The following is a 19,399-nucleotide window of genomic DNA, read 5'->3' on the forward strand; positions in this document are numbered from 1 at the left end:
AAGGACCCTGGTGGAGGAGATCTCGGTGAATGCACTGGTTCGCCACATGCTGCACAAGACCTGCATGCTGTAGGGGCGTATCCTTTTGTCCCCGGATGGAGCGGAAGGGGGAGTGTGGAGAGTAGACGGGGGGGCAGCGAAGTCTCGTCGACAGAACTCCCGGGGCGATTCCGTCCAGTATAGATCCATGGAAAACTCAGCGCGGCCCACAGGGAGAACTCTTTGCCCCGGTGGGGAGGCCGGAGTTATGCCGACGCCGGATGAAGGATGAAGGATGAAGGGATAAACGGGATTGAAATCGATCGAAGTAGCCAGTAGCCAGTATCGCACAACGCGTCCGCCTCGACTCGGCGATATGATTGGTCTCATCCCCATGGAGACGAACTGATGCACTCCACACTCCGGACTCTGGAGTTGCACATATGTACATCTCTATGGATGGATGCATTCCGCTGACCTAAAGTTGATGGTCACCCCCGATCTCGGGAAATAATCCATCATAGGGCCGTCATCAACCGTTGACATCGCATAGAAAAGGCAACAGCAGCGCCAATCTGCGGGGGTTGTATGCGGGAAAATGAAGTACCCGGGGTAATCCCATCAACCCCAGCGGGCTCCTTTTCTTCCCTTTCGTGCTGACCTTCTCCTTCGGTCGATACCGACTGCAGAAGATCCGCGTGGGAATGCTCGGGGGGGGGGGGGGGGGCGACGGGCGGGTTTCAACAACACGGCGCAGACACCAAGTGGAGTATGCAAAGCCGAGCTCGTCCATTTTGACATCACCGGTGAGCAGCGACGAGCTGGGCATGCGGTATTCGGGAGGCCTTGCGTCGGAAGACCAGATTCTTGCAGAGTGCGTGGTTGACAACAAAAGAGCAATTTCCAATTGATCTTTCTCTTAGCGCGGTTGCTCTTCTGGTGATCGTTCGGGTGGTTCCCCTGCTCGAAGTTGACGTCTCTTCCAGGATTCTTCCCAACTCCACCCTGCCCCAATGACCACCTGCCGGTCTCTATCTATATACCACAGGACTATCATCTGTCAATATCATAGCTCGTAGCCGTCGGTGAATTGGTGGCATTCCGCATACCGAGACCATATCTCTCGGGCCGTTTGCGGCTTGCGAGATCGCGGTCGCGGCCCGGCCGGCCTTGAAATAAGTAGAGAATTGCTGCATGTCGGCATGTCTCCAAACCAGGATTCTATTCGATTCAGAAGACATAGTCAATTGCACGTTCCTAGCCGCTGTTTTCCGATATCCAAATCACGATGTCACCCCCATCGCGCGATACCCCGGGTGTGACGAAGGAGTATTGCTCCTGGGTCCACAATCTGTCGCTCAATGACATCCCGGAACATGTCCGGACACGCGCGAAGTACCTCATCCTCGACGGAATCTGCTGCGGGCTCGTTGGAGCCCATCTTCCATGGACCGAGAAAGCGGCCAACGGTATCTTCGCGATCGAGCCCGAAGGCGACTGTGTGGTTTGGGGGTATGAGAGGGTATATATATCTGGCTCCGGTGGCATGCAATTGAGACTAAAAACGACATTAGAAACTCGGCGCATTGCCAGCAGCACTTTTAAACGGAACCGAAATTCAATCATTCGAACTCGATGACTGGCATATCCATGCTCCCTTGCACTCCAACTCTGTCGTGCTTCCCGCACTTCTGGCCGCGGCCAGCCAGAAAAAGGCCCAACGCGCCTCGACCTTTGATGGGGCTTCCTTTTTACTTGCGACAATTGTCGGCTACGAGACCGGCCCTCGTATTGGACAGTGTCTCTACGGCGGACACATGCTCTCAAGGGGCTGGCACTCCGGCACGGTATTCGGCCATGCTGCCTCCGCAGCGGCGGTCAGCAAGTTGCTTCAGGTTCCAGAGAATGTCATTGAAGATGCGCTGGGAATGGCCTGCACCCAGGCCTGCGGGCTGATGTCAGCGCAATTCGGAAGTGATGTGAAGCGCATGCAACACGGGTTTGCGGCGCGCAACGGCCTGTTCGCTGCTCTGATGGCAGAGAGCGGGTATATCGGGATTAAGAATGTCATCGAGGAGCCGTACGGTGGCTTCCTGGCAGCTTTCGGAGCAAACTCTGGCAAGGAACCGCCATTCTTGCCGCAGGAGCTCACCAAGGAGCTGAACCAAACCTGGCAGTGCGACGACATCCGGGTGAAATCGCATGCCTCGATGGCGGGGACGCATTGCACCGCCGACGCCATTGCTGCACTACAGAAGGAATTCCCTAAAAAATTCAGCAATGTCGAAGATATCGTGAGCATCAAGCTGGAGATGTCCGAGGCCGCTTTCAAGCACGGGGGCTGGAAGGCCCAGCGTCCGCTGACGGCGACCGGCGCCCAGATGTCCTGTTCGTATGTCGCGGCGGTCCAGCTCGTCGACCGACTTGTTTCACCCCAGGAATTCCGTCATGAGTTGCTGGATCGAGATGTTCTCTGGGGATTGGTTGACAAGACGGAGTGCTTCCATACGCCTGAACTGGGCGAGAAGTACGAACAGCGAGTCACCATTGCCTTCAAGGACGGGAGCGAAGCTGTCAAGACTCTTGCAGCGCCCCGGGATGTCGCGCCCGGCCTTTCCAATGAGGAGATTCTCGACAAGTTCCGAACGTTTACAGGGGGAATCATCGAAGAGCAGAGGAGAGACGCGATCGAGAAGCTGGTGCTGAATCTGGAAACGGTCGCGGACATTGCTGGCCTGGAGGCGCTGCTTGCCGGCCAAACGAAGAACCCGATCGCCTAAGGATGCATATAGAACTCTGTATAATTAGCCATAGACTCGAGCCGAAATGAAATAGAATTGCATCAATTATCATTATTGTCTACTGACCTGGCTGCCTCAGGCACAATCACGTGCGCGCCGTGACTTCCCACCGCGTTTCTCGTCAACATCAACATCCACATCAACATCACCAGCGACAGTGGAGTCTACCTCGTAGCTTATGTGACTGCACACGGCTGGATCATGTTTTTCTCCGAAACGGTGCCGTCGCAATCACATAGCCTTGCTCACTCATGATATGCGCCTCGTGTGGATCGGCAGACCACTGCAAGCCCGACTAGCTGTTCGTGCAGAGACCATCCACCCTGGTTGGGATTCTGACTGATCGTTGACTAGAAACGTAGGTGAAGTGATCCGGACGACCAGTGCCAGACAAGATGGATAACCAGGTGTCCCTGGTCACCATCCAGAAGAGCATCTGGGCCGGGCAGATCCCACTCGAGATCACGCTTGCTCCTTCGGAGAGTCGAGTGTACGACAAGACCGATCCATACATTGTACAACTCCCCGATTGCTGTCTGGAGTCCTAGACCAAGGGCATCGACTGATACTTATCAGGTTTCATTTCCTCGGGTGTCATATCTCCCCTCATTGCTCCCAAAGCTCCGAGCCTTTTTCTCGCCGTTTCTGATCGACCCTAGCCGTCAACATCATGAAGGCTGGTTTGCCTTTGAGGGCGTGCCTCTGAAATGGCATTATCCAGTCGGCTTGCTGTTCGACCTCTACGCCGGGGTGGATCCCGCCACCAAAACAGGCGGGGATGAGCAATCCCCGCTGCCATGGCGATTGACTGTTCATTTCAGCAACTGGCCCGCCGAGGATCTGGTCTGCCTGGACGCAGACGGGATGGTCATGAACGACGCGTTCATCAACAGCGTCAAAGAAGCCGACTTTCTCCGCAACGGCACAGCCAAGGGCATCATGAGCCTATCCAAGGAAGACTCGTCTGGTCTCTGGAAGGCCGTCGAGAATGGTGAGCGCCGACCTGTTGCAGAGCCCCTCCCAGAGAAGAACTACCACACTAACCCCTGTCGATGACAAACAGTCGACCTGCCCTCCTTCCAGCGCATCTCCAACACCCTCCTCCCTCCGCCGTCACAGCCGTTTCGTAATGTCCCGATTCGCATCTTTCTCCCCCTTCCGCCAGACGAGGAGGAATCGTCGTCGCTGAAGGTGGTTCAGTCACCGCTGCCGCCATCCATACCAACATCCAGCGTTCAATCGAGTCAATTCATCGGCTCTCGTGCGAGCCCGAGTACGCAACCGCAGACTATCGGCGGTGTTTTGAATACACTGCTTCCAAATCTGTTTCCCAGTCGGAGGACTCCTGTGCTTGCGAAGCCGGTATTGCATGGCGCTGTGCTTCCCATGTCTGCTCCAATAGAAGAGGTGGTGCGAAGCTCGGCTTACGGGGATGGGTGGGCATACATCGTTGTTAGGATGATGGGCTGATCTACCCTGAGACGGGGCCGGCTGTGGATAGACTGAACTTGCATTCTAAACTGTGAATGAAAATACATTCCCATGCCTGTAATGGAGGCCTATACCGTTTCCATCGTCCTTGCAAGTGAACACAGTGCCAGGATTTCTACTTTGCAGTGAAATGTTGAATAACTCAATTAAAATGCTGATGAGTTGCCTCGGGGCCTACAGTGCTAACTATCTGAATCAAAACCGGGTATCAGTGTATCCTTGCCGTCCAGCGACGATGCGTCTTTGTTCATCCGATCCACAAAAGAAAGGTGTACCAAAGGATGCGCCAAATCAATGATGAGAGAAGGGAGCAGAAGAGAAATTGAAAATGAAAGGACAGGACAAGAAGATACTTGAAACGAAAGAAGTCAGCATCGAATGACTGGTACGCGTACACGAGGATGAAAACGAAATCATTCAAAACCCCTTAAATCATGTTTCCGTTCACGAGGATATCTTCACCACTCTGGCGGCCCTTCTTGAGGGCCCGCGCGAGCATCAGCTCGCGCATCCAGTCAATTCGCTGTTCACGCGACTTGACCGCGAAGTGGTGGCTCTTAACATTGTTGTTTCCAAAAAGGGCCTTCTTGTCATTCTCCTTCGAGGCGGGGATGAGTGAGAAGGCAAAGGCAGCCTCATCGCGACCACTGCCGAGGCTGTGGCCGCCCCGGAGGATGGAGCGCTTGAAGGCAGCGGTAAGCTTGGAGCTAGTCGCCAGCGACGAGCACGCAACGGCGTAGTCATCGACATCGATGATGTCCAGAGCACGCGAGTTGCGGTGGGCCTCGGACTCATCCTTGTGCATGGCCAGGTTGGTGCCGCGCAGCGTGAAGTGGGCATCCTGCCACTCGTGGCGAAGCAGACGGGTGGTCTTGCGCTTCTTCATGTAACCGCTGTGCGTGACGTCCGGGTCAGAAGCCAGAGACGACTGAGAAGCGGTCGATCCGTGCTGTTGCGCGCGGGGACTGCGGATCAGGTCTGCTGGGCTTTCGATCGGAGTTAGGGGCCGGCCCTCTTGGACCCGGCGAAGAGCAGTGGCAGCCCGAGGACGAGCAGCCGCGCTGCAGGCAATGGGGTCCCGGTATGGAGGGAACAGGGTTCCGTACTGCATATCAGGGGGGACCGACTGAGATGTCTCGCGAGCAACGGGGCCGTTGGGGATGGCGGTTATGGGAACGTCCATCTCTGAGAATGGGGTTCCCTGACGGTAATAATCAATGGTGCCTGTCTGAGTAAAGGGACCGTACTGCTGGACTGCGGTAGGAGAGCCAAAGGTCTGCGACGTCCGGGTGGGAGTCATGGAGTGGTTGGTAGTCACCGCAGTGGTCATGTCTTCCGTGTTGGGGCTGGTGGGAATCGTCAACTTGGGAAGATTGCGAAGATGAGCAGTCATATTGTTCTGCTGCACGTTTGGTGGCGAGAGACCAGGAAAAGGCTCAGGAGGAGGCAGGTTGGTGGTATCCAGACTAGGCGCCCCGGGCTTCTGGGGACCATCAACATGCTGATACCCGAGGAAATTGCGAATAGTTTCTTGGGGGTCCAGCTTCTGCACCTCATTCAATGCGGCTTCAGAAAGTCTAGCACCTGGGGTTTGGCCGGGACCAAACACGTCTGAGGAGGCCACCACCGAGGGCTGCGAATCGGAGGTTGGTCGCAGCAAGTTGCGGGCAGTCTCCGGGTTTCCAGGGCTTCCAGTGATGATTGCGCCATCCGCAATCACAGCTCCAGGGTACTCGGCAGCAAGCCTTTCTAGCTGCTGTTGGCGCCGCTTATACTTTGGGCAGTTCTCGCCCTTGGAGCAGTTGTGTGGCTTGGGCAGAAGCTGCTCAATACCAACGATGGAGACAGCCTCCGCTTGAGTAACTTGGTTGCCCGCCTGTCCATAAATGCGGTTTGAGAGAATCTCACCATTTGGAGAAACGGACATCACATAAGAACGCCGATTGGGAGACGAGCGGCGGGAAGAAGATCGTCCTGTGGACAAGGAAGGTGACAGTGAAGGCGAAAGCTCCGCCGGTGGAGCTCCCCCTTTCAGCATGGTATTCTTCAGGTGATCGATCGAAGCCATAACCTGGTGGCGGATTCCAAAAGAATGGATATTCAGCTCCTTGAGGTCATCCGTCTGCAAGCTGAGGAGAACTGTGCCATTGATATCATTCATAATGAATTTCTCGATCACCGCATCGTTGTAGCCAGCAATGTACAGCCAGTGAGCAACCTGGCTGGGCTTCCAAGTGCGAATTTCCTCTTCGTCCACTTGGGACACATCCGGATGCACCGTTGTAAAAGCCCTTGGGGTCTTCGGGGAGAAGGGGAATCGGTTTGGGGTATTGGGAGAGAAAGGGAATCGGTTGGGCGTATCAATGGAACGGGAGAACTCGGTCTGCAAGGGTGATCGCTCGAAGTAGAGATCGATCTCCGCTGTTGACGGTTCATATATCGAGGATCCCCGAGAATCTCTGAACAGATGTGGACCATTCGGTCCTCGCACCGTCGACTTATCGAGGTGCATGGCCACCTTGTTCCTCGGAACATCGTCGGGGGTTGGAAGTTCCGGCGAGGAAAGAGTAGTGTTGCTGTCATAAGCAAGCTGTAGGCTCGTCGTTAGCAACACTGCGGCTAGGTCCATTGGCTAGTCTGGGACTGCTTACCGACTGCAGGCTTTGCTGTAGAGATTCCTCGTCCGAATCGCTCGCCTCATAATCGGTATCGGCGAAATCCGTGCCATTTGACAGTCGCCGGTGGACAAACGTCTTCGCGGGATAAAACCGCTCATGATTTTTCATGCTGAGCGAAGCAGGCACAGCCTTTCGCCGGAAACGTAGTGAATCCTAACCGAGTCAGAATATACTTGTGGCACTTGAAGCGGTTGACTAACCATGGCCGCAGCTGCACGCAGACTGTCCGCTGGATTTCACTGTAAAATGGGCTGCCAGTTTCAAGGACAGGCTGTGATATCGAAATTGGAAATGCCGTTAGAGGGAGCCTGTCAACGCTGGACCATCCAGTTTCAATGCAATCAAAACTAGACTAAATCCGAAGTGAGGATGGGATATCTAGACCACGGAGGGGGAAGATCTGAAGAGCCAAGGTGAGATTCGCGACGCAAATGGGGATTTGAGGTATATGTACCGTATCCCCAGCAGTAGCGGGGGAAGACTTGAAACACGATGCGCTGGAAGGGCGGCAACCGCGACGAGGGAGTCCAACGAGGCCAACCCGAACTATTCGAACGGGACGAATATCCGTGACATGCAGGATAGTGAAACACAGCGGCAGTACACAGTCTCCAAGCAGGCATGAACGGAGACAAATTGCTAGGAAACCGACGAGAAAAGAGGGTTGCGATGTGATGCCGAGTGACCAGCGTGCAGTAGTTCAGGTCGTGAAGCAGCTCGACCGTCCTGGCGTGCGCCAATGATGGCGGTTCACCACTGGTGCGCCATGCAGCAGGGGGCCGTTCTGGCTGCTGACAGGCTCGGTCCCGACTGCTAAGTGTGATCCAGGCGCCTGTTGAAGTTTGTCTGACTGCGAGGCGGGGGATGTGACTGGCCTGCAGTTAGCGCTCACCGTGCAGCAGCAGCGTTGATCGGGCGAAGGTCGTCTCCACTTGGCGCCCTGTCTGAAGGAGTGTGACGACCATACATCAGCCGTTAATTAGCGCCCTGCCATTCCCGCACTCCTCCAACCTCGTTCGACCCTGGCTTATTTAGTCGCTGCTCAAACCCTGCATCCTCGAGTCACGGCCCTTGTCGTGTTCTCCACGTTGTGGGGGTCGACTGGTAGTGGCTCACGATCGGGATCGGATTGACCATCACCGACTTCTTGAAATCCTGGCTGACGGCGTTCCTCCAATCACTCTTTTAGTGGGAGGTTGGATGCGAGCGTCGGTTGGTGACCCGACGGGGCTTTCTTGATCCCTACCATACGTACATGACGTACTTCCTGACCGTGATATGTGATGTGAAGGCATGAAGCCACCGTGCACGGATTTACTTCGGCAAACACCGACACTTCTCTGCCCGGGAAACGCTGCCGAAGCCGTCGTCGAACGGTTGATCTGCACGTACTAAACAGGAGGTTCACCCCAGTCGCAACACGGGGAGCTGGCGAGCTTCGGCTTCGGTGTAACCTTGGCCTCTACACCGCCGATCCCAGTGTAAGCGAGAAGAGACGGGACTACGCCAGGCCTGAATTGTATAATGTATGTGGATGAGGTATTAGTATGACTGGTTCCCTCGGAGTCCCAGAACCCGATGGCTTCCCACTGGCTAAGAGTTAGAAGTGTAGCCTTCTCGCATGGAGGGTTCTGGTCCGGATGTGACTGATCTACTGTGGACGCCCACGAGGTTGCCTGAATCAGGGTGGAAAAAGGCTAACCATTCAAAACCCCATATGTGGCACTGATCTGGCTGGAGCAATCTGGTTCGATATTCCTGTACCATGCAGTCTGCCATCGAGTCTGCTCGGCAACCGCGTTGGAGACCCCTTGAAAACCAACATTTCGCCTTCCAGCGCCAACATCCCGGGCTGTTAGCAGCGGTATACTTGGTCTAGTGGTCGTGCAGCGTTGATCACAAGCGCTGGCCCAGAAGAACAAACAGCCAACATTCGATCCACCACTCGGACTGGGTGTCGCCAGAACCGGCCGGTCGTCACGTCACGATGGCCTGGAATATACGTAGCAAAGCAACCCGTATGAAATCCAGGGGAATTCAGAAATTGATTCGTGTGTAAAGTGAGCGATCAGAGTCAGTCAAGCACGAGGAACGGCAGCGTGCAGCACCTTGTGTAGCAGGAAAGCCCTCGTGCGACAGACCTGGCTTGCATGTACCATCTCTCCCTTCCCAATCCAACGTTGGTTCCAACTATCGGGGTCTGTGCCTGACTTGGGACAACCTTGGCCATGCACTCTTTAGGGCGGCAACTGTCTGTTGGTTTTACGTCGAAGTATGTTGTATATTCGCGCGCGTATGCCATTATTCGGATAGCTGCTCGAATGTAGGACGATATAGAGCCGCCGATTATATCCAACCAACACAACTTGTAGAATCCCAACATCACACTCTCCCGGTCAATGCAGGCTAATGGACACCCTGATAACAGCTCCAAATTATGGGAAATATTAGGTGGCTGGGCACATCCGAAGGCCTGCAAGCCATGGGGTGTCGTATGAGATCATGAATGGGGCCGAGGGGGCTCTCATGAGGGTTAAAAATCATCTACGTATTCCTGGGCCCAACAAGGCAAGCAACACATGGCGGGTTTAGAACTATGGGTTCTGTATGCTCGAGGATGTTTTTCATATTATGATTCCATCGGATAATGAGTCACAGGTCCAAAGAAGACCTGTCCCTGGACAGACTGTCGCAGATCGGGGACAACAATGGGGCACGATAGGCCAAGGCTGGACGGCAAACTACATAGTCTGCGCTGCAGCGTGCTGCGCAAATGACCGGCGGCCGATCAAATGCAAGATAATTCCTGCTATTCTGGGAACCTTTACCAGTCCCGACAAATTTATTAATAGTAAATTGGCCTTAAAGTAGCGTAGGAGGCGTTCAGGTATCACCGCAACAGTGCCGCCTAGCTGTTCGAATGGACGGACAGTTCGGCGAGAGGGGGAAATTAGCTTGCATTCACATTCATCAGGGCGGTTAACTGTTGCTAATTAAGGGGACCATCTGCAAGCTAAAAAGTTGGGGAGATGCACTAAGGCGATCTTATCACATCACACACCCCGCCGGGGCGTGTCCGTGCATCGCTAGCGGACCTGCAACTTCTCTTCTCTGCGCCTATCACGGTTCTCCGAACGCCATCCTCAGCAATGGCCAATTTCCAACTTCCGATACATTGAGCCAATGGCTGGGCCAGGGAGCGAAGCTTGACCTGCTCCACTCCGTCAGTCACACCACGCATCATCCACGAGCCAGTCACGGCTTGGGGACGATCCTCCCCACACCATTTTGGAAATGACTGCTCTGCTAGCGAAGGACCATTCGCCTATCGACGTTGCATGGGAGTGATCAGGCTGCTGGCTCCGTCATTGAATTTGCGGCATTTTGCTGAATATAGAAATTTGACGGACTTTGTGCCGGGTCAGGGTCAGCCTTGGACTCCGCGCCGATCACACTCCCGGTGGTTGCCCGGTTTTCCAGCATTGCGGAGAATAATCCCTCATGGAATGCAAGTTCTGTTCGCGCGCGTGAAATGCTCTGGTGAACAGGTGCTCTTCCATGGCCTTGCATCATCAGAGAACCAACAACTCTCTCGGGAGTGTTGGTTGGGAACTATGCGCGAGTGGACTCGCCAGCGCGGGGACCTGGCCGGATGCTACCAAAACTAGACCAGGTCCAATGAGGAGGCTGGAAGGTATGGGTCATCTGCAGTCCCCCTGTTCACAGGCACAAAAGCCGGTCCTGACTGGGCTATCTCCATCCAGTCCCTCGAGGAGCTCGACCTCGATGTGCATGGCGCCAATGCCGCCATCACAACGCTATGGCACTAAAAAAAGCAGGCTAATTGTCCCAAAATTAGCTTCCAACAACTCTCTTGCACCCTTAGCTACCGTTATCTTGGCTTTGATTCGTCGCTCTCGCATGTTGGTTTCCAGCCAAGGAAGATTCGGCGATGATCCCAACACCATCACCAACAACCCCCTCAATTATCCCGATCCTGCAGGTGGTCTACTAGCGTGTGGATAGGCAGGTGGGTTCCAAAATAGAAACAGCCGGTGGTTCATCCGCAGAGCTATCGTGAGTTTTAAAGCTTCTGTTATCCCTCCGCTACTAGTCTGGATTTCCTCATCATCCTTCAGTTGCACGGTCAACCCCTGGTTTCTTTCATTCTCTATTATTTAGACGGTAAAGCCTGCTGGTTCAGCTTTACCATAATACCACACGCGCAGTATTTACGATTGGGTCCTGTCTTTTGATCCTTCCTGTTGCTGCTCGCCATCGTTCGGTGCCCATCAAATCAACATGCCGTCGACCAAGAAAACCACTTCTGCCGCTTCCTCGAGCAATCCAAGCAATCCCAGCAGTTCTTCCCAGCCATCCTCTGCTCAGCGCACATCTTCGACATCTGGAGATAAGACAAACGCCAAAGTACACAAGCGGTCCCGATCCGGTACGTTCTGAATTTGCGATGCGACCTTCGCTCGAGTTCCTCCACGCCTCGAAAGGCGCTGAAATCTCTAACACTGAAACAGGGTGCTTTACCTGTCGTCTGCGCCGGAAGAAATGCGATGAAGCTCACCCTGCTTGTGGCGCCTGTGTCAATCTCAGCGTCCGCTGTGAATACAAACGTCCAGTATGGTGGGGAAACACGGAGCAGCGAAAAGCCCAAAAGGAGCGCATCAAAAACAAAATCAAGCAGACCAAGTCGATTGAGCGAAGCTCAACCCATGCTGGTAAGCTTGAGCGCAAACCCTCTTATCACACCTTGATCGTTTGAACTAACATAGCACTTGTCGAAGACATCTATCGCAACCGTCATCAATCTCTCTCGTCGCCCACATCGGTGTCGCCCGTGTATGACTTCAACCGTCCCATGTTTGCAGAATCACAAGACGTGTTCTCGTCCCATCTTCCTACTCCCGGTCTTGGAACCGCTCCTTACGGACCCTATGCCCCTTCGTCGTACGAGATTGATGTCAGGACAGAACGGCAAACATTTATCAATGATGTCCCAATGCGACATGACTCTTCAACCTCCACATTCAGTACTTTTGCGCCCCCGCAACTGAGCGCGCCGCTGCCGACGATTGGTGGCGAGGACTGGTTTGGGGAGGAGTATTTCAACCAGGCCTCCAATGTTCAAGCAAGGAACCCCGGCCTAATTGATCCAACTGTTGACCAGTCTCATCTATGGTTGCAGAGCAACATTCCTGTTAGCGATCTCGACCGTCCTCTTCTTGACCACTTCATTCACAATGTGTTGCGTCAAATATTTCCTGTCTTGGAGGCCCACCAGAGAGGCCACCTCCGAGCTCAGGCTATCCTCCGCGCTCTGGAAGTTAACAAATGCTACCTCCATTGCTGTCTGAGTGTGGCTGCTATTCATCTCAAGACTACCGAAGGACTAGCGGGAGAGCAAATTGACCACGAAATTATGCGCCACCGTTACGAAGCCATTTCTCAGCTGTGTCAAGCACTGGGAGAAGATGTCAATCATGGAGAGATCCTGGATGCAACACTTGCAATGATCTTCTTCCACTGTTCTGTTGGTCCATCGGATGACTACCTCCCAGATATCCCATGGTTCGACCACTTCCAGGCAGCATCAAGTCTTGTGAACAGGCTTGGGCTTCCCTCGCAATCCCTCGAATCAGTCAATGGTTACATGGTCCCTTCATTCAGCATGGGTTTGACTTCCTGGATCGACATCCTCGGCTCGACCATGGTGGGAAAGACACCCCAGTTTGCTCACACTTACCGGTCTAAGCACCTGAGCGGAACGTCAACGGGTCTACGCGAATTAATGGGATGCGACGATCGAATCATGTATCTTATCTCGGAGATCGCCTGTCTGGACTCCTTGAAGAACGAGGGTCGGATTGATGATTTCACCGTCTGTTCCCATGTGCAGGCGCTTGGACGTCAACTGGAGTACACCGAGCCGGCCGATCCAACTCTAGAAAACCCCTACTCCCCATCGACTAGGTCAATTCGCCCCGAAGCTCTGACAAAGACCATGTCCTACATGTTCCGCACTGCAGCCCGGATCTACCTATGCAGCCTGGTCCCAGGCTTTGACCGCAGCCAACCCACCATCGTGAACTTGACCTCCGCAGTCACAAACGCTCTCCAGTTCATTCCAGCAGGCCCCAATGGTTTTGACCGCTCTCTTGTCTGGCCCATCCTCATGGTCGGTGTTTTCACCGCTCCTTCCAGCCAATTCCGGGTGGTCCTCGCTGAGCGAGCGGCCTTTCTGGGTGACCACGCCGACCTCGGAAGCTTTGGGCGCATGTATCGTCTCCTCCAGGAAGTCTGGCGACTGACAGACAACCCAATGGATGCACAGGGCGTTTCCAATGATGACTACAACTCCTCGCTTACCAGTCCTATCTCCAGACTGGACCGGTCAGACTCCGGTTCCCCCACTGGCGCCGGCGCCACTCTGGGCGGACGTGAGATCAAGCGGCAACAAGTCCACTGGCGGGATGTTATGCGGCGGAACAACTGGCATTACCTTCTCATTTAAACCAACTCAAAATTGCGCGCTGTTATGTTTCCGTGAGGCTTTCCTCATGCTGGCTTTATGTTACCTCGATGGTAAAAGATACCCCTTTCGGCGACCAGGTGTTGTTGCATGGAACACAGGCTTACAGCCTGCATTCCTCTTCATGATTTCCTTTTCTTTTTTCTACTTGCCATTCTTATACTGCGGGACGGGCTGGTGTCTGGCGTGTACCTCTGCGAGGTCTTGAGCTCTTTTTAAGTCTGTGTTATTCAGTGAACGTGAATTTTAGACTTTAAGCTTATCAAATTTTGCTCTTTGAGTAAAACGTCTCGTAATTCCATAAGCACATAGTTTGGCCCGATCTTGAATCAAAAAGTAGCTTCCATCAATACTTGCATCTCACCATGGTCGCTTGGAGTAATCGAATCTGCATTTGGATGGTGAATGTCTTGAAGCAGCCTGGCGCGCAGTGTATATAGCCTCATCCTAGGACTCTTCTTCTTTATTCCTTCTCTCAGTACAACTCGCTTCATCGGTTTTTGCCCTGTTTCTACGGCTTCAGAGTAGACCATTATTTCCCTCAACCTCTTCGAGTTCAGCCGTATCCACTCCTGTCTCAGCACTCGATGGGAATCCGATACGAATTCAACATATTTAAAGTGATACACATTCTCTGTCTACTCTCTGCACCCCACGAACTCATCTCATGATACTGTAATAATTACTTGCCAACTCCGTCTGCCAAAATGTTGAGAATCCTCAACTTCATTAGTCAATTCTGCGGTCTTTGAGGCATTAAAGTGCATAAATGCCATACCAAGATGGATTCTGGCTAGCAACAGATACCAGGACAGAGCTGCTGAGACGAATGGCTCTTGGGCGTGCTTCCAGAAATCTGTTGGGTTTCACTTTCTGTGGCTTCTATTCTGCATATTTCTCTCCCGAGACACAAAGTACCGTTGTGGACTCTGGCGGCGCTTTCCCAGATGTTTCCAGCGACATAGCATCATGTCAAGAATTACGATTCCACCACGGGGTAGCCCTTGCAGATGTTTATCTAGGGTATAAACAGAGTCCCTGTCACAGATCTCGCATCTGCAGGGGAATATATGGGGCTATTAATAACATGCATCATCCTGAAGAATAGCGGGGGCGCGAAGAGGGCTCAGGGTTCAGGGGAGCCATGTGGATGATTGGATGAGGGCCATACAATGTCAAAGGCGAACGGCGCGTCCAGTTTGAACTACCGGCTTAAAACACAATCGGATTGACAATGCCATATTTCGAAAGCTATAAGCCAGAGCGCGTAGGGACGAGTCCTTCGGGTTTCAAACATAGATTGCCCCTGAAGCGAGGCGCCGCCAGAACGGACAACTGCGCGCGTCAACGATTCAACGAACCAAGAGCTTATCTGGGGAAGTCAAGACCTGGGAAATAGCCTGTTGCCCAGGACAACGGTCGCTTTCTTTGGCGGCTCCTGGAGCATGGCAAAAGGGGCGTTGCTTCAGATGGCGCGCGACAACGATTTGCTCATACTGGCGCCGTGGAGCACCATGGTTTTCTTCAAGGCCACAGTTTTCCGACTCGATCCAGCGAGACGGTGCACGCCCAGGGTCCAAAGCGACAATTATAAAAATGCCGGCTTGCCTCCCCTGTTTTCTTGGGGAAAAAAAAACCAGACATCGTCATTCTTCTTCACTATCGGGATTGCATCGTTCCTTGACCCTCGCCGGTCCAGTCTTTCTTTGATTGTTCACACTTGTTGACGAGCGGCACTTCTTTGACCCCTGCACCAAAGGCAGTGCACCATCCTTAGATTGATCTGGAGTGCCTCAGCCCTTCATAGCAAAGTGTAAGTCGACCCGTCTCCACCTTCTTGCCGCCGGGTCTTTTCTCGAAGGATTTCCAAGGCTGGCCATGGGGGTAAGCCGGGCTCAGTTCAGCCCGACTGGTAACTGACGTGAAATCTTACGGCAGGCCCGTATCCGTACCGTCCCGGACTGTACCGCCCCAGCAGTCGTACGCCGTCGTGTCTGCCCATATAGTCCAAACACTCCCTCCTGGCTCCTGACGCGACTCGTCGGACCCCTTCTTGTTCTTTTTCCTCCACTCCTTAAATCCTACAGCTCTTGCTTGTGTTCTGTTTCCACCAGTCCTGCTGGGTGATCGCAGCTGCATTTCCCCGACTTCCCCTCTTTCAACCTGATCTACTTAATTGCCACGCCGACAATCGTCATCGGTCCTTCCTGGTCCTCCCCGTTTGAACCTGCACCGACTCGACTCCATTTTCGAAGACAAGAAGGATCTTCTTCTTCTTCTTCTTCTTCTTCTTTGTGCGCAAATATGCCGAACGCCAAACCAATCCTCCCGCCTCTCAAGACGCCGAAGAGCGCAACATTTCCTTCGGAACTTCACGATGTCTCCCCCTCCAGCGTCTCCGATTCCATCAAAAAGGAAGACTCGTGCACTCCGCTTACCCCAAACTCCTCCATTCCACTTCCCAAGGCCTACACTGAGTTTCTCGAGGCTCTCACACCCGTCTTCAGCCCTGCTAGCGCAGGAGCCAGTTTCCACAAGTTCCCTCTCATCGACAAGCCATCCGCCTCGCCAACGTCACAACCGGCCAGCGCCTTGAGTGGTTCCTTTGCATTCAGTCCTTCAGTGCGATCACCAACTGTGTCGTTGCCTCCTCCAACACCTGGGTCGGCCGCGCCTTCGAAGAAGGGCTTCCCGGCTCCCCGCCGCCTTCGCATCCCGCACTCACTCAAGTACTCTCCTACCACGGACTCTCCCAAAAGCGCAACTCCTCTTCGGTCGCCTTTCTCCGCATCGGATTGGAAGTTCCGCTACCATGATCCACCACGCAGCGCCACTGGGAAGCCAGTCAGCGTGAAACAGATCGTTACCCAAACGGTGACCTACAAGCGCACCCAGCTCGATGCCCCGCCAAAAGGGAAACGCCGCAAGTGCCGCGAGGTGAAAGAGATCAAGGAGTCCAAAGAGTTCAAGGAGTCCAAAGAAGCTTGAACTCTTATCTCGAATACGTGTGATGATACCTGGTTATTGCATCTGGCCAGTTAGGGGCTTTTAGCGAAGGAAATCGGTGTTTGGGCGTCGGGGGAGGCGTTATCGTTCAAAACCATACAGCGCGCGTGTCTTTTTGCCAGGGTTCCTGTTCAGACTTGCTTTGTGTTCTTGTCTCGATCGACGTTGTGTTTCTTTCATCTCAGTAATTTACAGCATGCGCTTTGTGCCCGGGTGGCTTGGAAATTCATTCTGATTCGCGAATGCTGGCGTCTATCGGACATCTCTACATACGAGAGGGTCATGGCTCTCAGTGGCCTTTCACCGACTCTTACAGGCAGCTGCCACATTGAATGAAACTCCATCTATATCCTATCCAATCTTGTCCCCCCAAGTATGGCAATTTTCTGAAATCTCTACTCCCTAAGCCATCCCATCCCGCCTTTAGATCCATCGATCCACAGGATAAGGACGTTGTGCTGGGATACAAGTGGGCTTGTGAGGCTCGACGCAAATCTGCCTTGCCAGCGCATTGGGTAAGGAAGCTCACCTCTCGGAAAATTGCGCACGTCATCTACGAGCGTCAAATCGGAAGCCTCGCGGCAGACTAGGATCCAAGCGTTTGGGTACCGGACTAACACCTGTCCACGACGCGATAGGGCAGAGCAAGTTCAAAGGAGCCTCCGCTTGGACCACGCGGCGACATGGATGAGATTCCTGGGAGTAACGATCGAGCATAGCCCCCAAAACTAGGCCTAGCCCGCAGGAAAACCAACAACTTTTACGTGCGTTGAGTCGACGGCTTGTGTTGGCGCCCATGTTGCCGGGTGGGCATCCCGGCAGGATGATAGCCAGCTTTCCACGTGTCGGCGAGGCGGCTCTTCGCGGGCAGCCTATGATAAACTCATAAGGCTGTCAAGGTGGAAAAAGTACCGACGTCAGGTGTCCGACATTGGCGATGGTGAGGACTTGTTGTACCGCTTTGTTGCCGGAAGAATTTATCAGTGGCTCGCGTTACTTCTACTACATATTTCAATTGAGGTTACAAAGATTGATCCTCTGAACAACAGACCCATCGAGAGATCCTTCGTCCCGTCTCAAATGGCCCCCGAGATTGAAGGGTCGCATGCGAATCATGATCCTGCTTTCCAGTGTGGAATCTCACATCTACTACTCAAAGGAGGTCATGGTTATTGGACCAACTCACCGATCGCGCCACGATCTCGGGTTGACCGTACTGGTCCGGGAAGTATGGTTGGTACAACGTGTATGGTCTCATCGCCAAGATGCACAGACACTGCACTATGCTGGACTACCGACAGATGCATCTTGACCTGGAGCTCATCTTTACGAGATAATATCGGTGTATTCCAGGTACGTTCTGAGGAACAGTCGTCTCTCCTAGAGGTCAAGATTAAATTACTGGCACGGATACGCCCACCTCTGTATTACAACCCGAGGGTTTGTACTGTAAAATAACGTGGCTCCGGGGGTGCTCCGCTATCGATCACAATCACATACCGAGCCACACTTTCCCGACTACTGGAAAAACGGCATTCCAGCCTATATAGGAATAAAGTACGAGAATCACACCCAGTCTCTCACCCCGTATGCGAGGTGAAAGAGGGTTTGATCCCAAGTCTATCCGACTAGCCAATCACCACGACGAGCGGGAATTCAAGGTCCGATTCCTACGTAGTAATCTGATGCACCCGAGGCAGCTTCGCTGCAGGGGGGTGCAGAAGTGACAGTAAAACCATGGCTTGTCATTGGGGGAGCAAGACGCATACCTTGTTTCACATTGTTGCTGAAGAAATCCGTCCCGGGGGGGGGGGAGGCGTAGGCGCTGCGATTTGCCAGATGGAGTCTTGTTCCCCATCACGGTGTTTCAAAATCTCCCAGGCATTTGGAGTGTATCTGGGGTCGTTTCATACTTTGAGCAGAATCGTCGGTGCTTTGAATAGCAGCGGTTGATAGCATGTCGCGGCCGGTCAGGGCGGGGGAGAAGAAGAACGATAGCCAGGACAATCGCCTTGTATTGAGAGACTCGGGCAAAAATACAAGGGCCACGCCCCTTCCTCATGTCTTGCGGGTGAGAAACAAAACGAAGGTGTACACAGGCAGCCAAGTTATTCGAAATAGACTTTCTCCGGTCCTTGAGCCACCGTCGCCCAATTTTCCTGATTGATTTCGGTGTTTATATTGGTTCCTCCCTCTGGTCGCCATCACAAGAGACCCAGACAAAAATAACATACTGCCCACCTCGACGATCGTCTAGCCAATCAACGGCTTTGTTGATGGAGCCCGGCAGCGTGGTAAATGCAATTAAGCGCCGGCGCTATTCCATATATGGACAGTGGAACAATGGGATGCCGGGAATTAAACTCGGACCCCGCCTGGTGCTCGGTGGGGCCTTATCTAGACTCGCTATTGGCTATACATCCATGCATTTGGTGGAGGGTGAGGTGACGTGGTGCATGCTCAGGGCTGCTGTAGCCGCCGACTATTTTTATCGGACAAGGACGAGGACTTGGTGTCAGCTGGAATGATTTCATGCGGCGCACTTCATTCCCCTTCTGTCTTCTTTTTGCGCCAAGGCTGCCATGCCAGTGTGACCGATTCGCCTGATCTAACTGTCATCTTCACGAGAATATACCTCTAGCACCGGTACTGCTGCACACTATTTACGCACTGAATTGCAAATTCTCGTGGACTTAAGTCCTCTCAATAGGAGTACACCTCAATTAAGTACTCTTTTGTTTCTCAGGCCATTTAGACTTGACTTGAATACGTGCTTCTCTCGTTGTTGCTTGGTACCTGGGTCTGTAGAGATGCCGCTCATTGGATGGCCAGAATGATCGCAATCGGATAAAAATGAGGGGTATACAGGATGTGCCCGTACATACTAGTTATGCGGTGTG

General features: G+C 53.4%; 5 protein-coding genes across 5 annotated transcripts; 4 read left to right on the forward strand and 1 right to left on the reverse strand.

The window, feature by feature from the left end:
- Nucleotides 1–1,267: 1,267 nt before the first annotated feature.
- On the forward strand, nucleotides 1,268–2,759 carry N7459_005703 (MmgE/PrpD family protein; the record flags this gene model as incomplete). The annotated part of the gene is made up of 2 exons (XM_056944887.1): nucleotides 1,268–1,501; nucleotides 1,554–2,759. The coding sequence occupies 2 exons, from the start codon at nucleotides 1,268–1,270 to the stop codon at nucleotides 2,757–2,759; spliced, it is 1,440 nt and encodes a 479-aa protein (XP_056799222.1).
- A 416-nt stretch (nucleotides 2,760–3,175) lies between these two features.
- Nucleotides 3,176–4,250, forward strand: N7459_005704 (autophagy protein 5; the record flags this gene model as incomplete). Its single annotated transcript, XM_056944888.1, has 3 exons — nucleotides 3,176–3,295; nucleotides 3,357–3,771; nucleotides 3,844–4,250. The coding sequence occupies 3 exons, from the start codon at nucleotides 3,176–3,178 to the stop codon at nucleotides 4,248–4,250; spliced, it is 942 nt and encodes a 313-aa protein (XP_056799223.1).
- Nucleotides 4,251–4,698: 448 nt separating this feature from the next.
- N7459_005705 (SAM and PH domain-containing protein) lies at nucleotides 4,699–7,152 on the reverse strand (the record flags this gene model as incomplete). The annotated part of the gene is made up of 3 exons (XM_056944889.1): nucleotides 4,699–6,861; nucleotides 6,923–7,102; nucleotides 7,150–7,152. 3 exons carry the CDS (start codon nucleotides 7,150–7,152, stop codon nucleotides 4,699–4,701), a joined length of 2,346 nt encoding a protein of 781 aa, XP_056799224.1.
- Nucleotides 7,153–11,251: 4,099 nt separating this feature from the next.
- Nucleotides 11,252–13,475, forward strand: N7459_005706 (Zn(II)2Cys6 transcription factor; the record flags this gene model as incomplete). The annotated part of the gene is made up of 3 exons (XM_056944890.1): nucleotides 11,252–11,399; nucleotides 11,482–11,682; nucleotides 11,749–13,475. The coding sequence occupies 3 exons, from the start codon at nucleotides 11,252–11,254 to the stop codon at nucleotides 13,473–13,475; spliced, it is 2,076 nt and encodes a 691-aa protein (XP_056799225.1).
- Nucleotides 13,476–15,797: 2,322 nt separating this feature from the next.
- On the forward strand, nucleotides 15,798–16,481 carry N7459_005707 (uncharacterized protein; the record flags this gene model as incomplete). The annotated part of the gene is made up of 1 exon (XM_056944891.1): nucleotides 15,798–16,481. One exon carries the CDS (start codon nucleotides 15,798–15,800, stop codon nucleotides 16,479–16,481), a length of 684 nt encoding a protein of 227 aa, XP_056799226.1.
- Between the last annotated feature and the right edge of the window lie 2,918 nt (nucleotides 16,482–19,399).

The sequence above is a fragment of the Penicillium hispanicum genome, assembly GCF_028827665.1.
Source record: "Penicillium hispanicum strain IBT 35686 chromosome Unknown utg000005l_segment0_segment0, whole genome shotgun sequence".
NCBI classification, from domain to species: domain Eukaryota; kingdom Fungi; phylum Ascomycota; class Eurotiomycetes; order Eurotiales; family Aspergillaceae; genus Penicillium; species Penicillium hispanicum.